At 41.2% G+C, this 24,475-nt stretch overlaps 1 protein-coding gene across 1 annotated transcript in view; it reads right to left on the reverse strand.

Moving 5' to 3' along the window:
* The window catches only part of ctnna2 (catenin (cadherin-associated protein), alpha 2), a 1,237,032-nt gene that overhangs the window by 1,046,098 nt on the left and 166,459 nt on the right, over positions 1 to 24,475 (reverse strand). Inside the window, exons 4-6 of the mRNA XM_060828354.1 lie at positions 21,900 to 22,066; positions 21,499 to 21,618; positions 17,869 to 18,135 (exon numbers count right to left, since the gene is read on the reverse strand). Coding sequence (XP_060684337.1) covers positions 17,869 to 18,135; positions 21,499 to 21,618; positions 21,900 to 22,066 — 554 coding nt within the window. The remainder of the gene's footprint in view (positions 1 to 17,868; positions 18,136 to 21,498; positions 21,619 to 21,899; positions 22,067 to 24,475) is intronic.

The following is a 24,475-nucleotide window of genomic DNA, read 5'->3' on the forward strand; positions in this document are numbered from 1 at the left end:
CAGGTTTAATTGAAAGCACTAGCTTTCGGAGTGCTGGTCCTTCATCAGGTGGTTGTGGAATACACCATTGTAATACACAGAATTTATAGCAAAAGTTTATAGTGCAGCGTAACTGAAATTATACATTGAAAAAACCTTGATTGTTTGTTAAGTCTCTTATCTATCAGAATGACAATTTTAGTTTCAATTCTTTCATATATACTCCACAACCACCTGATGAAGGAGCAGCACTCCGAAAGCTAGTGCTTCCAATTAAACCTGTTGGACAATAAACTGGTGTTGTGTGATTTTTAACTTTGTACTTTTTAAAGTTTTCTTTTGGGTAGCACTAATAAAAATACACAGTAGAAGTAACAGAAGGTTACCATTAAGCCATGTATTGCTCATTTATTTTCAGATGGTCTCGAGAACATGTAATCATTTGTGCTAATTTCCCCTGGAGCTGCACAGTGACAAATATGAATAAAGTGAAACATTTAGACAATTTTGACATATTTCCATGAGTTACATGCAGCACATTAATACCACTTTATTTTGCCAGCATCAATAAGTCTACAGGAATTAATCAAGAAATTGATTAAATTATATTTATTTTGCTCCTTAAAATCAGAATGAACTGAGCACACTTTTATGAAATTGATTTGGAGATGCCAGTTTTAGACTGGGGTATACAAAGTTAAGAGCTGAAAGTGTGTTGCTGGTTAAAGCACAGCAGGTTAAGCAGCATCCTAGGAACAGGAAATTCGACGTTTCGGGCCAGAGGCCTTCATCAAGAAGGAAGTGTGTTGCTGGTTAAAGCACAGTAGGTTAGGCAGCATCCTAGGAACAGGAAATTCGACGTTTCGGGCCAGAGCCCTTCATCAGGAAGGAAGTGTGTTGCTGGTTAAAGCACAGTAGGTTAGGCAGCATCCTAGGAACAGGAAATTCGACGTTTCGGGCCAGAGCCCTTCACCAGCAACACACTTTCAGCTCTGATCTCCAGCATCTGCAGACTTCACTTTTTACTCGTATACAAAGTTAAAAATCACACAACACCAGGTTATTGTCCAACAGGTTAATTGGAAGCATGCTAGCTTTCGGAGCATCACACTGTAAATTTTTGCTATAAATTCTGTGTGTTAGGATTGAGTCCTCCACTATCACCTGATGAAGGAGCGACACTCCAAAAGCTAGCATGCTTCCTATTAAACTTGTTGGACTATAACCTGGAGTTGTGTGATTTTTAACTTATTATGAAATTGTAATATTTCTCTAAATTCACTCACTCATTGCTAACTGGGCTAGTATTTATTCCCCATCCCTAATTGCTCCTTGAGAAGGTGCCACTGAACAGCCCTTTTGTACTGCTTCAGCCCATTTGGTACAGACAAACACACACTCTGTCATCAACAGGGGAGCTCACCATTCATAATAAATACATAAAGATAGACATGATGAAAAAACTCCAGTTTCCACAAAAAAGTCACTTGGCAGCTAGAAATCCCCCTTATCAAATTCATGTATGGCTTGTAATATCCCTTACATGATAAATAGAACATTTCCACCAATGGATTACTTTTGAAGAGCAGTGACTACTAAATGGAGCAAATGTACCACTCAGATTCTAAATAGCTAAAATGATCAGTTAATCTTGCAATAGCATAGGCCTGATCATTTATTAGAATTCCCTCCCTACAAGTGTTATCAACTGAACTAAGCAGGTATTATAATCAGCAGCACAAACTTTACATATTGAAGCCAACGTTAAACTAAAATATATTTGAATATTAACTACCAACTATCCTGGTCATTTATTTTGTGTCCTAAATGCCCTTTCTTTTTAAAGAAAAAAGTCACAAGCAAATTCCAAATCTAATTCTTTAGAGGGAAGCAGCAGCACCGTAGTAATGTCACAGAATTAGTAATTAAGACCATAAGACCATAAGACATAGGAGTGGAAGTAAGGCCATTCGGCCCATCAAGTCCACTCCGCCATTCAATCATGGCTGATGGGCATTTCAACTCCACTTACCAGCGTTCTCCCCATAGCCCTTAATTCCTCGAGACAACAAGAATCTATCAATCTCTGCCTTGAAGACATTTAGCGTCCCGGCCTCCACTGCAGTCCGTGGCAATGAATTCCACAGGCCCACCACTCTCTGGCTGAAGAAATGTCTCCGCATTTCTGTTCTGAATTGACCCCCTCTAATTCTAAGGCTGTGTCCACGGGTCCTAGTCTCCTCGCCTAATGAAAACAATTTCCTAGCGTCCACCCTTTCCAAGCCATGTATTATCTTGTACGTCTCTATTAAGTCTCCCCTTAATCTTCGAGTAAAATTGAGGTCTGCAGATGCTGGAGATCACAGCTGCAAATGTGTTGCTGGTCAAAGCACAGCAGGTTAGGCAGCATCTCAGGAATAGAGAATTCGACGTTTCGAGCATAAGCCCTTCATCAGGAATAAGAGAGAGAGAGCCAAGCAGGCTGAGATAAAAGGTAGGGAGGAGGGACTAGGGGGAGGGGCGATGGAGGTGGGATAGGTGGAAGGAGGTCAAGGTGAGGGTGATAGGCCGGAGTGGGGTGGGGGCGGAGAGGTCAGGAAGAGGATTGCAGGTTAGGAGGGCGGTGCTGAGTTGAGGGAACCGACTGAGACAAGGTGGGGGGAGGGGAAATGAGGAAGCTGGAGAAATCTGAATTCATACCTTGTGGTTGGAGGGTTCCCAGGCGGAAGATGAGGCGCTCCTCCTCCAGCCGTCGTGTAGTTGTGTTCTGCCGGTGGAGGAGTCCAAGGACCTGCATGTCCTCGGTGGAGTGGGAGGGGGAGTTAAAGTGTTGAGCCACGGGGTGATTGGGTTGGTTGGTTCGGGCGGCCCAGAGGTGTTCTCTGAAGCGTTCCGCAAGTAAGCGGCCTGTCTCACCAATATAGAGGAGGCCACATCGGGTGCAGCGGATGCAATAGATGATGTGTGTGGAGGTACAGGTGAACTTGTGACGGATATGGAAGGATCCCTTGGGGCCTTGGAGGGAAGTGAGTGTGGAGGTGTGGGCGCAAGTTTTACATTTCCTGCGGTTGCAGGGGAAGGTGCCGGGGGTGGAGGTTGGGTTGGTGGGGGGTGTGGATCTGACAAGGGAGTCACGAAGGGAGTGGTCCTTGCGGAACGCTGATAGGGGAGGGGAGGGAAATATATCCTTGGTGGTGGGGTCCGTTTGGAGGTGGCGGAAATGGCGGCGGATAATACGTTGTATGCGCAGGTTGGTGGGGTGGTAGGTGAGAACCAGTGGGGTTCTGTCTTGGTGGCCTATCCCACCTCCATCGCCCCTCCCCCTAGTCCCTCCTCCCTACCTTTTATCTCAGCCTGCTTGGCTCTCTCTCTCTTATTCCTGATGAAGGGCTTATGCTCGAAACGTCGAATTCTCTATTCCTGAGATGCTGCCTAACCTGCTGTGCTTCCCCTTAATCTTCTAAACTCCAATGAATACAAGCCCAGGATCCTCAGCTGTTCCTCATATGTTAGACCTACCATTCCAGGGATCATCCGTGTGAATCTCCACTGGACACGTTCCAGTGCCAGTATGTCCTTCCTGAGGTGTGGGGACCAAAACTGGACACAGTACTCCAAATGGGGCCTAACCAGAGCTTTATAAAGTCTCAGTAGCACATCCCTGCTTTTATATTCCAACCCTCTTGAGATAAGAGACGACATTGCATTCGCTTTCGTAATTACGGACTCAACCTGCATGTTTACCTTTAGAGAATCCTCGACTAGCACTCCCAGATCCCTTTGTACTTTGGCTTTACTAATTTTCTCACCATTTAGAAAGTAGTCTATGCTTTTATTCTTTTTGCCAAAGTGCAAGACCTCGCACTTGCTCACGTTAAATTCCATCAGCCATTTCCTGGACCACTCTCCCCAAACTGTCTAGATCCTTCTGTAGCCTCCCCACTTCCTCAGTATTAAGAATTCTATGTTCGCACCTTGGAGGAATGGGTTCAAATCTCAGCATATTAAATGATGAAACTCTAATCCAATATAATCTGAAATAAAAAGTGAGCCTCATGGTGACATTACAAGCTCTGCTTATAGCTATAAACATGTCTGGTTCACTAGTTTCCTTGAGGGAAGGAAATTTGTCATTCTTACCTGGTCTGGTGTACATATGACTCAGCAATATGGTTGTATTTTAACTGCCCTGTGGGCAATTAGGGGTAGGTAGGATGTGCTAGCCAGTAAATCCCATATTCCATGCATAAATGAAAAAGAAGTTGCACCACTAAATAGTGGGGTACACCAATCACAATTTTATTTCAGTAGCGTACAATAAGTGAATTGTTCCATGAATGATTTTTACCTTAACCATCCATCAGTTGTACACTGCAGAAAAAGATCAAGCATAAGTGAAATCTTTGGTTTTGCACTGCCATCAACAGTAAATTATACCAAACTACAGCAGGTACTTAAAAATCATTTTCCCTTTCAGATAAAGATGACCACAAGGAGAGTTAATTGCATATCTGCCTACATAAATGCATCTTTTGATTTACCAGGAAAAGTAAATGACTACAGTTAGATGTCAAAATAAATGCTTTGGGAACAATGTGTACTATTCTTTCCAAATGTGTACCAGAATTTCATACCAAAATTAATCCAATTGCACTGAGAAAGCTAGTGTTGCACTTTGCTTTTAATTAAAATTATTTTAACTGTTCACATTATATCATACATCAGTTAAAGCACAACATACTACATTTTGGATAACATTGTAAAAATTGCCAAACTACCAAATATAATGAAATTTCTATTGTTTCAATTGGAAATTATATCCTTGTGGTAACTGTGAATCAAATTCTCTGCTCCATCTCTCGGTGACAATTGCACATATGATTTTTGCCAGGTATTCAGTGTGGCCAAATGTCTATCATAGGATGTTGGGCTATAGTCAGAGTGTAAAGTATCGTCAGATATTCCTCACTGACACAGAAATGAAAGCTGTATTGCAACCCCTGTGCATTGCTCGGCTCTGGAATCCTTTCATTCCATGAATGGATTAATTAGGTGGCCATTCAAAGAACATTTCCGAATTATGACATAACTCAATAACAATATTTCCCTTTCAACAAAATTTGAAGTTTGATGCAGCATAAAATTATGTAGGTTGCTCGAAGACATAATTCAGGTAAATGTGAGAGGATACTCTTGTCGGCAAAATTAGTGCAACATACAAAGTATTTCTAACAAAAAGTGTGCTGGAAAATAATCTATCTTCTTCTTCACTATCTGTTGTGCTTCTCCCTCATTTTCAAACATATTCTGTTTTCATAAAACATTCCTGCATTCTTCCTATTCCAATATTAGTCCGTTTCTATTCTCTCCACGACATATTTTAAATATTTCATTTTCTTTTATAACTAGCGACGTTCGAACTTTATTTACCAATTCAAGTTCTCTCATCCTTCTCTCACTGCTTTAAGATATGAGCTCCCCGTTATATTACAACATCAGTTACATTATTTTTATTATCCAGCAAATATCTTCTAGTCTATGAAACATTATAATCACTAGAGCTAAGTACTTCAGATCTCCATAAGTTCATCCTTCGGGGTCAGTGCTAAAATGAAAGATAGATTTTCCTAAAATTCCAATTTAAATATATTACATTGATAAATAGCAGCTTCACAAAATTGCTCTTTTTGCATAATTAAACATAATTAAAACTGTCTATAATTTTCAACTTTCCATTCTCTGTTTTTTTTTCTTATTTGTTCAAAAAATTATCCATTTCTTTGCCTCATCATGATAGTTTTTAAAACTTACTAGCCGTTAATCAGCCTTTTATAATTGGAACGTAGGACTCCAGAGCAGGAGAAGCCCATTTGGCCCTTTGATCTTGCTTCACCATTCAATAACATTGATTGGTTTAGTCTCAGTATTACTTTCTTGTCTGCATAACCCTAGTCTCCATTGTCTACCAAAAATCTGAACCCCAAATAAACTTAAAGGCCCTGTCTTACAAACTTCAGAATCATAGAATCTGGGGAAAATAATTCCTTACTTTAAAAACTCTCAAAGAAAATACTTCTCCCATCTTAAAAAGGAAACTTTTAGAATTAAACCACATCGAGTTTTAGTCCCACTCACAAAAGAAACATCCTTCATTGTCCACCCTATCTGGTTGCTTCAGGATCTTACGTTTCAATAAAGTCACGTAGGTCTCAGTTTCGTAATCTCTAACGAATGCAAGATAACCTTCAAACTTTCATAACATAAGCTCTTCAGGCTAGGAATTTGAATGAACCTTCTTTGAACTGCTTGTAAAACAATTACATATTCTTTCAAATAAGAGCAAAACTATACATTATGCTCCAGATGCAATCTCATCAACACTGTGAATAAAGTGAATAGACAAGGTATTTTCACCAGTGTAGGGTAGTCCAAAACTATATGGAATAGGTTTAAAGTGAGAAGAGAAAGATTTAGAAGGCACCTAAGGGGCAACCTTTTCACATAGTCGGTGCTGCCTATAAGGAAAGAGCTGCCAGAGGAAGTGATAAAGGGGAGTATAAGGCATCTGGATGGGTATATGAATATGAAAAGGGATATGGGCCAAATGCTGGCAAATAGGACTAGTTCAGATCAGGAAACCTGATCAGCATGGATGAATTGGGCTGAAGGGTCTGTTTCCAAGCTAGATGACTCAATGGCTTCAGTAAAATGTCTTTACCTTCACATTCCATTCCATTTGCAATGAATGACAACATTCATTTTGCCTAAGCACTTGCTGTACATGCATGTTAACTTTATAACATTCGTGTATTAGGTGATAGAGCCCTCTGTACTGTCAAGTCCTGCAATCCCTCTCCATTGTAAAAAGTCTCTATGTTCTTTTAACAAATTAATTTATGAACTACTTTGGTATCACCGGGAAATTTAACAAGATTATTGACACAGATTATAAATAGTTGAAAACCCAGACCAATATCTGTGACACTCCAAAAAACATTCATTCATCCCTACCCTCTGCTCCCTATTTGACTCGCTAATCCTTTATCCATATTAATGTACTACCAACACACAACAGCACATCATACAGCAATGTACCACCATTTCAAAGTTATCAGATAGTTATTTCAGCCAACTAGCTCAGCAATACCTTTTATAGGAAGGAAAGCAGGCCCCTTATCAATTGTGGCCGAAATGTTTGCTACATAGGACTGGAGCAGAGGTGAGGGAGAAGAGACAGAGGAACTGCATGGACAGAGAGCCAGGGACAGATAGAGAGACAGAGACAGGCAGAATATGATAAAGTGAGTGGATCAGATGCTGAAGGCGCCCAGAGGAAAAGACAATGGCAGAACTAATGGTGGTAAAGGAGTGATAGAGTTGTAAAACAGGTGGAAATGAGTCTGCTCTGTTCAGAGCACAGCCAATAATATACAAATTTTAAAAAATTGTGGTTGGATAGTAACAATCAAAAAAGGTAAATTTGTTCAAACCAGCATTGAGTCTTAAAGTGCCTAATGAGAAAAAAAATATGCTTTTCCAGCTTGCATTCAGCTTCATTGGAACATTGCATCAGGTCCACGACAGAAATAGCAGCATGGGAGCAAGATGTACCAGAGGGAATCAGTCAGCTCTGACAAAAGCTTGCTCCTAAACATCTAAGGATGAGACCAACTCAGATGAAGCACCGTCAAGGCTGCCTCCTACACTCCTCACCAGCTCAGAGACTGACACCTCAGTGGCAATGTCAGCCTGAAATTCTTAGGTACACCAACTGTGAGCACCTCATTGCAACTGCTCAATAATTGGCCAAGGAAGAAAAACACTAAAGCCACAATGTCCAGTCACCTACTTAAACCCATGCAAGAAAATAACCGTAGTTCAACAATCAGGGACTTCATTCACATTTACAGAAAGGACCAGTAATGGCATACAGGTGTGCAGAATGCAATGGCTCTCAATATCTTGAAGCTGCAGATTTACAGCTAGACTATGGTATACTCAGGAGGCTGGAAGAACGCAGCAAGCCAGACAGCATCAGGAGGTGGAGTAGTCAACATTGCGTAACCCTTCTTCAGGACTTGGGGACCCAGCTGCCTTAAGTTTGCATCATCTGACTCTCTTCATGGTGAGATTTGCAGCTGCCAGGCCCGCACCATCAGTGTATGCTGGAAAGGGGCACACATTTACACTCCGTCACCCCAGTCAATATCCTCAGGACTGTTAGCATAAGGTCGGGCAAGGACACCATAGAACATAGAAAAATACAGAGCAGTACAGACCCTTTGGCCCTCGATGTTGCGCCGATCCAAGCCCACCTAACCTACACTAGCCCACTACCTCCATATGCCTATCCAATGCCTGTTTAAATGCCCATAAAGAGGGAGAGTCCACTACTGCTATTGGCAGGGCATTCCATGAACTCACAACTCGCTGAGTAAAGAATCTACTCCTAACATCTGTCCTATACCTACCACCCCTTAATTTAAAGCTATGCCCCCTCATAATAGCTGACTCCATACGTGGAAATAGGTTCTCATGGTCAACCCTATCTAAACCCCTAATCATCTTGTACACCTCTATCAAGTCACCCCTAAATTTTCTTTTCTCCAATGAAAACAGCCCCAAGTGCCTCAGCCTTTCTTCAGGCGCTCCTTCTTCTCAGGGAGACAGGACTGTGCAAGTAGGCACCTGCTGCGCTTTTCCAGCGACACATTTTCAGCTGTGCAAGTAGGCACCAAACAAGAGGTGGAACGACACACTAGCACCTTGGAAGTCCTTCTCATTCTACTTGGGTTGGTTGAGTACTCAACCTCCATTCTACCCACCCACCTCCCTTCACCCGTAAAAGTTGTAGCTGGCATGGAGATCTTCAGCACATCAGGCCATCCAGATACTAATGTCCCAGGGGTCATCCAACCAAAACTCCACAGGAAATAAGGTTCTTTCCACCTCAGTTGCAGAACCTGGAACACCAAACACAGAAACAATGAACTATGTCATTCAGCCTTTACATCCTGCTCCACCATTCAACATCATCATGGATGACCTATATCTCATTACCATATTCCTGCTTTCTCTCCATACCCCTTAATGCATTTAAAATCTAAAACAAAAAAATCTCTTTATTAAATTTATTCAGCAACTTGGCCTCCACAGCCTTCTATGATACAGAATCAGATTAGCCATGATCTCATTTGAATGGGAAAACAAGCATGAGAAGCTGAATGGCCTATTCCTGTTCCTATAAGCCTAGAATTTCACAAAGTTGAAAATCATACACCAGATTATTGTCCAACAGATGTATTTGGAAGTACAAGCTTTAGGAGCACTGTTCCTTCGTCAGGTAGCTAGTGGGGCAAGATCATAGGAAACAGAGTTTATAGTGAAAGATCAAAGTGTTATACAACTGAAGTGATATATTGAACAAACCTAGGTTGCTGTTAAATCACTTAGAATGGGGTTGCAGGTTTCGATTCATTAATATGTAAATCTCAGAACTTCTTTCAAGTCACATTCCCGGATAACTTAAGGTTTAATATTTTTTTTAAAAATGACATCTCAGCTCAGACAAAGCATTAAAGGTGTGAGGTGAGACTTCGGAAATCTTCTAAGATATCAATAGTGAGCCCAAGGAGACAACGAACCAGAACTGTCATAGAAAGATCTGTAGTGGAGCGACCAAAGAAAGTCAACTTGGATTCTTCCAAAGGGGCACTGTCTTGAACTTGACATGCATGCTCAAACCATCAGGAAATGTGGAAATGCCAGATTCATCAGCTGCACTCAGAAGATAGAGCAAAACGTCACCCAATCAAACCCCACATCACCCATGCTCTAAAGACCAATTGCAATATTGTCATCAAACCAGCAGACAAAGGAGGAGTCATCATCATTCAGAACAGAATGGACGACTGCAAGGAAGTGTACCATTAACTAAACAATCAGGAACACCACATGCAACTACTGGCCAAGCCAACCAAAGAGTACACCCGTGAACTAAACAGATTGATCCAAGATGTTTAACCCAATCTTTCAGAGTACCGTACGCATTGCGATCCATGTACTTTCACGTAGGGAATGTCTACTGTCTTCCAAAGATACACAAAGCCAACACACCTAGGCATCCCATAGTATTAGGCAACGGGGCCCTGTATGAGAACCTCTCTGGCTATGCTGAGGGCATAAGGCAGGGCAGGTGACTGAGGTGTCAGTGGGAGAGCACTTTGGGGCCAGCGAATATAATCCTATTAGATTTAAAATAATGATGGAAAAGGATAGACCAGATCTAAAAGTTGAAGTACTAAATTGGAGAAAGGCCAATTTTGACGGTATTAGGCAAGCACGTTCAAAAGCTGACTGGGGGCAGATGTTCGCAGGTAAAGGGACAGCTGGAAAATGGGAAGCCTTCAGAAATGAGATAACGGGAATCCAAAGAAAGTATATCTCTGTTAGGGTGAAAGGAAAGGCTGGTAGGTACAGGGAATGCTGGATGACTAAAGAAATTGAGGGATTGGTGAAGAAAAAGAAGGAAGCATACGTAAGGTATAGACAGAATAGATCGAGTGAATCCTTAGAAGAGTATAAAGGAAGTAGGAGTATACTTAAGAGGGAAATCAGGAGGGCAAAAAGGAGACATGAAATAGCTTTGGCAAATAGAATTAAGGAGAATCCAAACAGTTTTTACAAATATATTAAGGACAAAAAGGTAACTACGGAGAAAATAGGACCCCTCGAAGGTCAGCAAGGCGGCCTTTGGGATGGAGCCGCAGAAAATGGGGAGATACTAAATGAGTATTTTGCATCAGTATTTACTGTGGAAAAGGATATGGAAGAGATAGACTGTAGGGAAATAGATGGTGACCATCTTGCAAAATGTCCATATTACAGAGGAGGAAGCGCTGGATGTCTTGAAACACATAAAAGTGGATAAATCCCCAGGACCTGATCAGGTGTAACCAAAAACTCTGTGGGAAGCTAGAGAAGTGATTGCTGGGCCTCTTGCTGAGATATTTGTATCATCGATAGTCACAGGTGAGGTGCCAGAAGACTGGAGGTTGGCTAACGTGGTGCCGCTGTTTAAGAAAGGTGGTAAGGACAAGCCAGGGAACTATCGACCAGTGAGCCTGATGTTGGTGGTGGGTAAGTTGTTGGAGGGAATCCTGAGGGACAGGATGTGCATGTATTTGGAAAGGCAAGGACTGATTAGAGATAGTCAATGGCTTTGTGCATGGGAACTTATGTCTCATAAACTTGATCCCGAGTTTTTTGAGTAAGTAACAAAAAAGATTGATGAGGGCAGAGCAGTAGATGTGACCTATATGGACTTCAGTAAGGCATTCGACAAGGTTCCTCATAGGAGACTGATTAGCAAGGTTAGATCTCACAGAATACAGGAAGAACTAGTCATTTAGATACAGAACTTGCTCAAAGGTAAAAGACAGAGGATGGTGGAGGAGGGTTGTTTTTCAGACTGGAGGCCTGTGACCAGTGGATTGGTGCTGGGTCCACTACTTTTTGTAATTTACATAAATGATTTGGATGCCAGCATAAGAAGTACAGTTAGTAAGTTTGCAGATGACACCAAAATTGCAGGTGTAGTGGACAGCGAAGAGGGTTACCTCAGATTACAACAGGATCTTGACCAGATGGGCCAATGGGCTGAGAAGTGGCAGATGGAGTTGAATTCAGATAAATGCGAGGTGCTGCATTTTGGGAAAGCAAAATCTTAGCAGGACGTATACACTTAATGGTAAGGTCCTAGGGAGCGTTGCTGAACAAGAGACCTTGGAGTGCAGGTTCATAGCTCCTTGAAAGTGGAGCCGCAGGTAGATAAGATAGTGAAGAAGGCGCTTGATATGCTTTCCTTTATTGGTCAGAGTATTGAGTACTGGAGTTGGGAGGTAATGTTGCAGCTGTACAGGACACTGGTTAGGTCATTGTTGGAATATTGCATGCAATGCTCGTTTCCTTCTTATTGGAAAGATGTTGTGAAAATTGAAAGGGTTCAGAAAAGATTTACAAGGATGTTGCCAGGGTTGGAGGATCTGAACTACAGGGAGAGGCTGAACAGGCTGGGGCTGTTTTCCCTGCAGCATCAGAGGCTGACGGGTAACCTTATAGAGGTTTACAAAATTATGAGGGGCATGGATAGGATAAATAGACAAAGTCTTTTCTCTGGGGTCGGGGTGTCCAGAAATAGAGGGCATAGGTTTAGGGTGAGAGGGGAAAGATATAAAAGAGACCTATGGGGCAACTTTTTTACACAGAGGGTGGTATGTGTATGGAATGAGCTGCCAGAGGAAGTGGTGGAGGTTGGTACAATTGTAACATTTAAGAGGCAGTTGGATGGGTATATGAATAGGAAGGGTTTGGAGGGATATGGGCCGGGTGCTGGCAGGAGGGACTAGATTGGGTTGGGATATCTGGTCGGCATGGACGAGTTGGACCAAAAGGTCTGTTTCCATGCTGTACATCTCTATGACTCTATGACTCTATGACTTATATCTTTCATTGCAATGGGATTAAGAATTAGAAAAACAAAATGAAGCCATCTTTTTATTCGTGCACGCCCTCTAAATTGCCTCCAATGCCACTACATACTTTATCAAATAAGGGGATCAAAACTGCACACAATCCTCCAGATGCGGTCTCACCAATGCCTTGGATACTTGCAACAGTACTTCCTTACTTTTATATTCTATTCCTTTAGCTATAAAAGCCAACATGCCATTTGCTTTCTTTATTATCTGCTGAACCGGCATGCTTTTTTTTGTGACTCAAGAATGAGGACACCCAGATGCCTCTGCACCAGAGAACCCCAAAGTCTACCCCATTTAGATAATAGGTTGCCTTTCCATTTTTTTGGCCAAAATGCATTGTGGAGGAACAGAGGGATCTTGGTGTTCAAGTACATTGATCCCTCAAAGTTACCACCCAAACGGATAGGGTTGTTAAGAAAGCATATGGTGTTTTGGCTTCCATTAACAGGGCGATCGAGTTTAAGAGCCACGAGATTTTTGCAATAGCTGTACAAGTCCCTGGTGAGACCACACTTGGAATATTGTGTCTAGTTCTGGTCACCCTACTACAGGAAAGATGTGGACGCTTTGGACCAGATGCAAAGAAGATTTACCAGGATGCTGCCTGGAGTGGAGGGCTTGTCTTATGAAGAGAGGTTGACTAAGCTTGGACTTCTCTCTCTGAAGAAAAGGAGGAAGAGATATGACCTGATTGAAGTATACAAGATAATGAGAGGAACTGATCGAGGCAATAGCTAGAGACTTTTCCCCAGGGCAGGATTGACTGACACGAGGTGTCAGTTTTAAGATATTAGGAGAAAGGTATAGATGGGACATCAGAGGAAGGTTCTTTAGGCAGAGAGTCATGAATGCATGGAACGTGTTGCCAGCAGCGGTGGTGGAAGCAGAGTCATTCAGGACATTTAAGTGACTGCTGGATATGCACATTTATAGCAGTGAATTGAGAGGTGCGTAGGTTAAGTTACTTTATTTTACATTAGGATTAATCCTTGGCACAACATTGTGGGCCAAAGGGCCTGTTCTGTGCTATACTTTTCTATGTTCTATGTTCTAGGAGCAAGAGGAGGCCATCTGGCCCTTCAAATCCATTTTGCCATTCAATAAGACCATGGCCTCAGTTCCACTCACTCACCTTCTCACCATATTTGTTTATTGTTCAAAAATGTATTTGTCTTTGCCTTAAACGCATTCAATGAGGAAGCCTCAACTACTGTGCTGGGCAGGGGATTCCACATATTCACAACCCTTTGGGTAAAGAAGTTCCTCCTTAATTCAGTCGTAAATCTGCTCCCTCTAATTTAGGCTAGACCCTCTTGTTCTAATTTCACCTGCCAGTGGAAACAATATCCCTGCTTCTATCTTATGTATTCTCTTCATAATTTTATATGTCTCTGTAAGATCCCACCTCATTCTTCTCAAATCCAATGAAATCCCAGACTACTCAGTGTCTCCTCATAAGCCAACCCTCTCAACTCCAGAATCAACTTAGTGAGCCTCCTCTGCAACCCCTCCAGGGCCAGACATCCTTTCTCAAGTAAGAAGACAAAAACTGCACGCTGTTGTCTAGATGTGATCTCACCAACACCCTATACAGCCGAAACACAATCTTCCTGCTTTTAAACTCCATCCTTCTAGCAATGAACGACAAAATTTCATTTGCGTTCTTAATTATCTGTTGCACCTGCAAACCAGCCTTCTGCGATTCATGCACCAAGTCCCTCTGCACAGCAGCATGCTGCAACTTTTTTACCATTCAAATAATTTTTTCCCCTGTTATTTGTAACAAAATGTATGATTTCACATTTATCAACATTGTATTCCATCTGCCAGACTTTTGCCCACTCATTTAAACTAACTTTTTCCCTCTGCAAACTTTCAGAGTCCTCAGCACGCTTTGCTTTAATAGGAGAAGCAAATGCAGGTAAGGTTACAATAAAAAAACTACTCATTTAACATCGACAAAACCTATATTTAATCAAGGTAAAAATTTGAGTGTTGAGTAGTAACTATGTCAACAATACCATTTTGCACACATCACAGCTGAAAATATTAGTCAAATATTGCAATCTAACCTATTAATGAAGTAAAATAAACATATCCTATTTAAGTTACTCAGCAGTTTTCACCTTGGAATATTCAGACAAACATTTTAAGATGTCAGTGAAATCAAATACTGGAGATCACAGCAGGTCAGACAGCATCCATGGAAAGAGAGCAAGCTCGAGTTGGGATGGTTCGACAACTTGACAAAGTAAGAATTTTCAGTTCAGTATGGTCAACAATGAACAATGAATATATTTCTTAATAATATAAATGTTTAAGCTACATTAATGATTAAGAAGAGTCCAACATTAGTTACAGCAATAGCAAAATACTGTGGGTGCTTGTAATCTGAAATAAGAACAGAAGAAATGCCAGAAAAACTTAGCAGTCAGGTAGCATCTGCAGACAGAGTTAATGTTTCAGGTCGATGACTTTTTTTGTCAGAACCAAAGAGAACTGGAAATATAGAGTTTAAGTCAGTAGAAGCATGGAAGGGGGCAAAAACAACAAAAGAAAAAATATCTGTGATAGGATGGATGCCAGGGAGATTAAATAACGATAATTACAAGATGCAACTGCCAGAAAGAGTTGTAATGGATATACTGAAGCAAAAAAAGATTGAGTCCACATGAGAGGTAAACTACAATATGCAAACTATTTGAATTCTACATAAGAGGATAAAAAAGGAATGAAGATGAAGACCACCCCAGCAAAACAAATGATATCAAATGAAAACAGGGGATACAGAGGTCATAACTAAAAATTCTTCAACTCAGCGTTGAGCTCAGTAGACTGTAGAGACCCAAGTTTAAAGATATGGTATTGTTCCTCAGGCTTGTGAGAGCTTCATGACAACAGTGCCATGGGCAAAAATGGTCAATGGTGGAGCAAGTTGGATAACGAAAATGACAATCAAGCAGAAGCTCAAGGTCAAACTTGTGAAGAGATCAGATGTTCTCCAAGCAATCATTTGGTCTGCACTCGATGTTCCTCCTGTAGAGGTGATCACATTGCAAGCAGCAAATACAATGTATTAAATTTAAAATAGTAAAAGTTTTGGGGCCTTGAACAGTAAGAAGGAAACAGATGAAAAGAGATCAATTGTAGCTCCTACATTAACAAAGAAGGTACTGTAGAAAGTGAGAGGGGCATGTTTATGGGTGACTGTGGTGTGGAATACAACATAAGACAGAAGGAGGCCATTCAGCCCCTTGACTTTCCTCCACAATTTTAGGAGATCAAGGTAATTTGATAATCCACAACTCCATTTTTCTGCCTTTTCCCCCTAACCCTTGATAGATTTTTAATCAGTAGATCAGTCTGTCACAGGCTTGAATAAATTTAATGACCCAGCCTCAACAGCCCTCTGCGGTTAAAAAAAATCCATAGCTAAATAACCCACAGAGGAGAAATTCTTCCTCACCAGTCTTAAATATGGACCCCTTTTTTTCTCAGATTATGCCTTCTGGTTCTAGACTGTCCCACAAGGGAAAAGAGCCTTTCCTTATTTACTCTATCAAGTCCTCTAAGAATCTAGTACATTTCAAAAACATTTTCTCTCATTTTTCCAACAAGTACGCCTCTCCTCATAAGACAGGCCCTCCATATGAGGTATCAGCCCAGTGAATCTACTCTGGACTATTTCTAAGTTGAGTGTACTTCTCCTTTAGTAAGGGGCCCAAAACCATTCACAACATTATTTGACTGGACCCTTCTCCAGTTTTAATAAAATCTCCCTACCACTAGGTTTTATTCCCTGTGAAAGGAATACCAACATTCCATTTGCCTTGCCTATTACCCACTTGCTCAAAGAATGCTAGTAAATTTGTCAGGCATGGCAAAGCCTTCATGAAGCCATACTGACTTTGATTGATGCCTACAGAAAACTAAGACAGACGACAGACACAGATGTGTTTGGTGGACACATCGCACTGGAGCTGGCAGAAATGGCAGAGAATGACCTATTGAATACAGAGGCTGGTGGAGTAATGAGTGAAAACAAGCTATTTCTCTTGATTTTTGATAGAAATAAAATCAATCTGAAATGCTAATTCTGTTTCTCTGCATAAACCCTGCCTGACCTGATGAGTTTGAGAATGCTTGTGACTTAACTAGCTGCAATGCTACAAGTATTAATATTATCACTGGGCAGAAGTTCCAGATAGCAAGTCACACATGTGGAATAACTTCTGAAAGAACAAAGTTACACTGCTCTGGAATGTTATTACTGTCAAAGTATTATTAATATGAGATGAACAATGCATAGTATTTTTGACATGAAGTGATTAATTTGCACATAAACATTGTGATGGTTCCACAGCTGTACATACCTTTAATTGGAGGTGTGAATCAGCAGAGATGACTTTACAGATTGGATCTGGGAAACTGTTCCAACAACACCCAGAAACAGTTATTTGAAGTTACTATTCACGAATGGGAAATCAAACTCTTCGGAAGCTTGCAAGAGATACTGGATTGTTTAAGCATTCATTACTCTACAAAATTACAATCTTTATCATGATCAACATAAAAGAGAAATGTTCTTTTCTATTGTTTAAAGTCTAAGTTGCTTGCAAAAGTAGTTCTAAATTAATATTTTTTTTTAGGCATTTGTTAGAGTAAAAACCTTAATATCATGCTGACATACTTTTCAGCTATTAATTGCAAATTCAATTTTTTTCTTAATCATTGTTGATCTCTAGATGAATTTTAACAGTACAAAAAGTCAAATACTTGAAGAGGTTTCAAACCTAGGTTGGTAAGTAAAGAACATTGATAAGGTGAAGACTAAAGCAATTTGGTACTACTTTAACTAATTCTCTTGCTCGCCTGGTTACAAGTCCAAATCCCTAAGTAAAAATTTCAGTACAACAATGTAATTCAATTCAATACAAAAAAAGCTGCAAGTGCCTGTCAGCATCTCTGTGAGCAAGTTAGAGTTAGATTTTCAGATTCATGAGATAGCGATCACGGTATCTCTTTATTTCATCCAGAGAGAAAAAGATAAACATTATTGAATATGAGTTTTCCTGGTAACTGTAATCAAAATCAACACTATAAGGAACCAAGACTTTGAATGTTGAATAAACACTAATTCCCTGATCAAAGAAAATCTGCTCAAATCTGTTGATCTTATATTGTGTATTGGAATTGTGCATGAACATGTGATCAAAATCCTCATTCCCAATCAAAAGACGTAAACACAAGTTGCCGTGACTGGAAGATATTAATTGGCATATAATTTTAAATTGATCAGTAAAATATGGGAAAATCCAAAGAGTATCAGCATAATGTCCAAGGTACTTACATCAAATTCATTCAGTGCTGCAGCTAGCTCGCCAATGCCAATAGGTCCATGTTTATCATCTGGCACTGAAGTTGACTGGGCTGCATTTGAAATTCCGGCAATAGCCTCTTGTACTTGTTTGAAGACATAATCACGATTCACTCTGGTAGCAGCTACATCAGGATGTCGGAGGAATGCTTGGGAGGCAGTATAGAGCATGGTAGCATTCTTCTTCAAAGCACCTCGAGCTGCTGCCATTTCATCCCTAGAGTGAAGGTCTTTCAGTTCCTGCAAGTGGGAAACAAAATACCAATATGTACAGCTTTTTAGCAGTTTTTCAATTCTCTGCTTAGAGCTAGCTGGTTTAAATTATTGGGTACATTTGTATTCCAATTTGAAAACAGACATAGAACATAGAACAATACAGTGCAGAACAGGCCCTTCGGCCCTTGATGTTGCGCCAACCTGTGAACTAATTTAAGCCCGACTCCCTACATTATCCCACCATCATCCATGTGCTTATCCAAGGATTGTTTAAATACTCCTAATGTGGCTGAGTTAATGACATTGGCAGGTGGGGCACTCCATGGCCTTACTACTCTCTGAGTAAAGAACCTTCCTCTGACATCTCTCTTAAATCTATCACCCCTCAATTTGTAGCTGCGCCCCCTTGTACAAGCTGACATCATCATCCTAAGAAAAAGACTTTCACTGTCTACCCTATATAATCCTCTGATCATCTTGTATGTCTCTATCAAATTCCCCCGAGCCTTCTTCTCTCCAATGACGAGAGACTCAGGTCTCTCAGCCTTTCCTCATAAGGCCTTCCCTCCAGATTAGGCAACATCCTGGTAAATCTCCTCCGCACCTTTTCCAATGCTTCCACATCCTTCCTGCAACGGTATGACTAAAACTGTACATAATATTCTAAGTGTGGCCGCAATAGCATTTTGTATAGTTGCAACATGACATTGCAGCTCCGGAACTCAATCCCTCTACTAATAAAACCTAACACACCGTATGCCTTCTTAACAACCTGGGTGGCAACTTTCAGGGATCTATGTACATGGACTCCAAGATCCCTATGCACATCCACACGACCAAAAACCTTTCCACTGACCCGGTATTCTGCCTTCCTGTTATTCTCCCCAAAGTGAATCACCTCACATTTACAACCTCTCAGCCCAATTCTGCAGTTTATCCAAGTCCCCTGCAACCTGCAATGTTCTTCCACACTGTCCACTACTCCACCGACTTTAGTGTCATCTACAAACTTACTAACCCATCCATCCATGTCTGTGTCCAAGTCATTTATAAAAATGACAAACAGCAGTGGTCCCAAAACAGATCCTTGTGGCATACTACTAGTAACCGGACTCGAGGCTGAATATTTTCCATCAACCACCACTTGCTGCTTTCTTCCAAACTATTAAATCACCCTCAATACCATCCCTCTGCATTTTCTCCAGCAGTCAACCATGTGGAACATTATCAAAGGCTTCACTGAAGTCCATTTACAAAACGTCAACTGCCCTACCCTCATCCACATGCTTGTTCATCTTCTCAAAAATCTCAATGAGGCTTGTGAGACATGACCTGCCCTTGACGAAACCACGTTGACTATCTACAATCAAATTGTTGCTTGCTAGATGATTATAAATCCTATCTCTTACAATCCTTTCCAAAACATTTCCTGATAGGCAATTTCTTTCATAAACCACAGTTCCCTCACCTTATTACTTCCTCCTTGCCTGACAGGGACATACCTATCAAGGACACACAATATCTGTTCCTTAATCCAGCTCCACATTTCAATTGTCCCCATCCCCTGGATTTTGCTACCTCATACTATGTATCCTAAGTCTCGCCTAATCACATTATAATTGCCCTTCCCCCATCAATAACTCTTGCCCTGTGGCACATACCTATCCCTTTCTATTGCTAAACTAAACGTAACAGAATTATGGTCACTTTCTGCAAAGTGCTCACCTACCACTGAATCAAACACCTGGCCTGGTTCATCACCAAGCACAAGATCCAGTATGGCCTCCCCTCTTTTCGGCCTTTCGACATACTGTGACAGGAAACCTTCCTGCACACTTCAGACAAAAATGGAGTACTAGAGTTGTAGCATTTCCAGTCAATATTGGGAAAGTTAAAGACCCCATAATGACCACCCTGTTCCTTTCACTCCTACCCAGAATTGTTTTGCCAATCCTCTCCTCCACATCCCTGGAACTCTGCGGGGGCCTATAAAAAAACTCCCAGCAATGTGAGCTCTCCTCTCCTGTTTCTAATCTCAGCCCATACCACCTCAGCAGACGAGTCCTCGTCAAAAGTTCTTTCAGCCACCGTTATACTGTTCTTGACGAAAAAGGCTCACCTCCCCCTCTTTTACCGCCTTCCCAGTGCTTAATGAAACATCTAAATCCTGGAACCTGCAACATCCATTCCTGACCCTGCTTGATCCATGTCTTCGAAGTGGCCATAACATCGAAGTCCCAGATACCTATCTAAGCTGCAAGCTCACCTACCTTATTTTGGATACTTCTGGTGTTGTCAATGTCAAGATTTTACTGCATTTGGAGACAGGACCTGAGGTGTTGCAAATGTTTTATTTATTCATTTACTCATGGGATATGGGTGGTGCTGATTAAGCTGGACACACACTTATTACCTATCGCTAATTTACTGTGAGGAAGTGCTTTTAGCATTAGATGGCATTGCACACCAACTAACACACAGTCTATGCAAAACAAGGTGTTGGTCCACTGTTTAGGATAACCTGGAACAGCTATAGTCAATGGCCAAATTAACCTCTGGCTTTCCTGTGACACTAATTTCTACCGAAACATAGCTCTGGTGCTCCACAAGCAGTAGCAGCAACTAGTCTCGAAGCTGCTAAACTCTCACGCTCTTGCCTCTTTTTAAAAAACAAAATCTTGGACGTTCTTCAACCTCTTGCTCTTTATCATGGAGGGTTTTTTGTTAAACATCATCCTGTCGTCCTTGGACCTCTAACTCAGGATTCTTCTTTTACTTATTCTGCTTACTGAAACTGACTGCCTATGGTCTTCCTTTTATTTACACTTCTGACTGGTGTTGCATTTCTGCCAGTTTTACTTTTGTTTGTTCATCTGACTGCTGGTTACTATCTGCAGGTCGTTCTTTCACTCACTCTTCAGCCACACAGTGGCAAAAATGTGAAACTTGATAATCAGCTAGTCGTTGTGATGAAAAAAATTAAAATATCAAACGAAAAACCAGTTTAGCAGAGGGAAAAAGGAACAGAAGGATCTGTTGATCAGTTAAAAAAAGAACGATGGAAGGAAAATTATGAGGTATATAATCATTGATATGGACATGCTCCAAAAAATGATCAGTTGTTGTGATGTAAATACACTAACTTTATAGCAATTCTAAGGAAATGGGGAAAATAAACACTGATTTATGGCAGTCACACTAATTTGAATTCCCTACAGTTAATTACATAACTATACAGAATTTTCTTTTAAAACTAGGTTACTTCGCTTGGTTAGAAAACCTTTAATTTTCCACTGAGGTTGCTAGAAGATTAATCTAACTAATTTGGTACTCTCATCTTAGCAAAATTACATACTGTGCAAGATGAACACAGCTTTTCTGTCATACCTGCTGTCTTCTAGCAGCCACATAATTAAGTTTGACCATCTCCTTCCCGAATTCCTTGAAGCGACTGGCCAGATCCTGCTCATTGGTGGCATTCTTCACAGCATCCAAAGATTCCTCTACCTGTTAATTGTGGTTTAGACATAATGCATTTCAACTTAAGACATCATTTTCTAAAATGCTAAATTTGTGAGGATCAAGTCACACATTCAATATGTAATAAACAAATACTAAAGCTTGGGTGGAACAACTATTACTATTTTCCTCACTGTCCTGGACATTTAACTTAAAAGTACAAGTAACATTTTTATTGTCAGCTTATAAATTACTATAATTTATGATCATTAAAAATTAATATATTAAAACACGACTAGCTGTTTCCTAAAGCTTTAGTAAAATCTTACAATTTTTAAATGAGTTAAAAGCCTCATGACATCTGCCATGTCAGCAAGGATCAACAAGCGTGTTACTCCAGAAAGCAGAGCACGGGCTGCCCGAACCATGGTTCCACGCTTTACAGAAGAACAGGGATCTTCTGCAAACTCTGCAGATGCAATTCTCATACTTTCTCCTACAGAGAGAAGATAGAAACACAATCAGAAGTTAGTTAATTTCACAACTGCTCATAATTTATGACTCAAAAATCCAAAGCATTTTATTGTATTCTACATAACTCTCCAACACTCCTACTATGCCCTGGCAATTTAAGTACTTGTCCAGATGCTTCTTGAATATGCAAGTGTATCTGCCTCTTCCATCCTGCAGGCAGCACATTCCATATTTCTACAATGTAGGAGCAAATTACTGCAGGTGCTAGAATATTGTACTGAAGACAAAAAATGTTGGCAATAACAATGGGTAAGGCAGCATCCAGAGAGAAAGCAAGCTAAATGACTCATTTGTATAATGTTGTCCTCTCCACACTTTATGTTAGCTCTGACGAAGTATCATCTCAGCTCAAAACGTTACTTTGCTCTCTCTCTATGAATGTTGCCTGACCAGTTGCGATTTCCAGCATTTTTTTGTCTGCAGTTCATTTCTACCATCCTCTTGATGGAAGAACTCTTTCTCAGACCTCATCTAAACTACTTAGTCCTCACCTTAACCTTATGTCCTCTGGATTTAGAACACATTTACCCATGAGGAAGGAATTCCCACAATCTGCTCTCACGACACTTTCATTTTATATACCTCAATCAAGTCCTTCCAAGGAAAACAAACCTTTCACTTCATTTCATTTCCCCAGGCCCAATATGCCTCAGATGAACTAAAAACCCTTTTGCTTCTACACAGTCTGTATCCTTCCAATCCCAGCACATTCCAGACACTTAACACCCTCTGTGTAAAATACTGGTCTCTCACATCTCTTTAAACATCCCTCTTTTATATTAAACCTATGCTCACCAGCAACTGACAATTCTAGCTAGGGTAAAAGGCTTAGACTGTATAATCTATCCATGCCTCTCAAACTCGTAAACCTATATCAGGTCACCCCTCATTCTTCAATGCTCGAGTGAAACAAATCAGGTTTGTCCAAACCTTTCTCACAGCTAATACCCTCCAAACCAGGCCACACCCTGGCAAACCATTTCTCGGCAAAGCCTCCACATTGTTCTTGTGGTGTAGCAAACCTCCCTGAACTGCACACAACATTCCACTCGTAGCCTAACAAAAGATCCATACAGCTGCAACATTACTTGTCAATTTTTATACTCCATGTCCTGACCAAGGAATGCAAGCAGTCTATAATCCTTCTTGACAATCTTGGCAATTTATGTTGCCACTTTCAGGAAACCGTGGACCTGTGCATATGGATTCTTCTATGATAGTGCTACAAAGAATTCTACCATTTATTGAAACTTTCCCTCCTGCATTAGACCTTCCAAAATGCATCAGCTTGCACTTGTTCAGATTAAATTCCATTTGTCATTTCTCCACCCAAGTCTCCAGCCTGTTTGTTACAAAGATAAACATGAAAAGCATTAAATTCAACTTATTATTTGAGCTTGTTATATGTTTTGACAAAAAATACTTCATTTTTTCAAATCTGACAGTCAACATTGCCGTGTCGAAAAGTGTGGTGCTGGAAAAGCACAGCAGGTCGAACAGCATTCAAGGAGCAGGAGAGTCGACATTTGGGCATAAGCTCTTCATCAGGAGTGGAGGGGTGGGAATGAGAAGGGGGCTGAGAGATAAATAGGAGGTGAGGGGGCTGCGGGGGAAGGTAGCATGGAAGACGATAGATAGATGCAGGTGGAGGATGATAGTGATAGGTCGGAGTAGAGGATGGAGTGGATAGGTGGGAAGGAAGATGGACAGGTGGGGCAGTGTAAGAGGACAGTACCAAGTTGGAGGGTTGGATCTGGGTTGAGGTGAGGGGAGAGGAGATGAGGAAACTGGTGAAATCAAAATTCACGCCATCTGATTGGAGGAGCCCAAGGCAGAAGATGAGGTGTTCTTCCCCCAGGTATCTGGTGGCTAGAATTTAGTGGTGAAGGTGGCCCAGGACTTGCATGTCCTTGGCGGAGTGGAAGGGTAAGTTGAAGTGGTTGGCCACAAGACGTTAGGGTTGTTTGGTGTGCCTGTCCCAGAGGTGTTCTCTGAAACATTCTGCGAGTTGGCGGACTGTCTCCCCAGTGTACAGGAGACCACATCAAGCCAACTTAGAGGAGACCATACACTACCCCACCAATCTCTGGATACATCGCATCATCCTCCACCATTTCCGTCACCTACAGTCAGACTCCACCACCAGAGATATATTCCCCTTCCCACCCCTATCAGCATTCCGCAGGGACCATTCTCCCCATGGCTCCTTTGTTAGGTCCACTACCGGCACCTTCTTTTGCCACCGCAAAAGGTGTAAAACCTGTCTCCACACCTCCTCCCTCACCTCCATCCAAAGCCCCAAAGAAAATTCCAAGGATATCAACATTACCCTGATCACTTGTTCACATTCACTTTAAATAACGTAGTAAAC

Source organism: Hemiscyllium ocellatum, chromosome 1 (genome assembly GCF_020745735.1).
Source record: "Hemiscyllium ocellatum isolate sHemOce1 chromosome 1, sHemOce1.pat.X.cur, whole genome shotgun sequence".
Lineage (NCBI taxonomy): Eukaryota > Metazoa > Chordata > Chondrichthyes > Orectolobiformes > Hemiscylliidae > Hemiscyllium > Hemiscyllium ocellatum.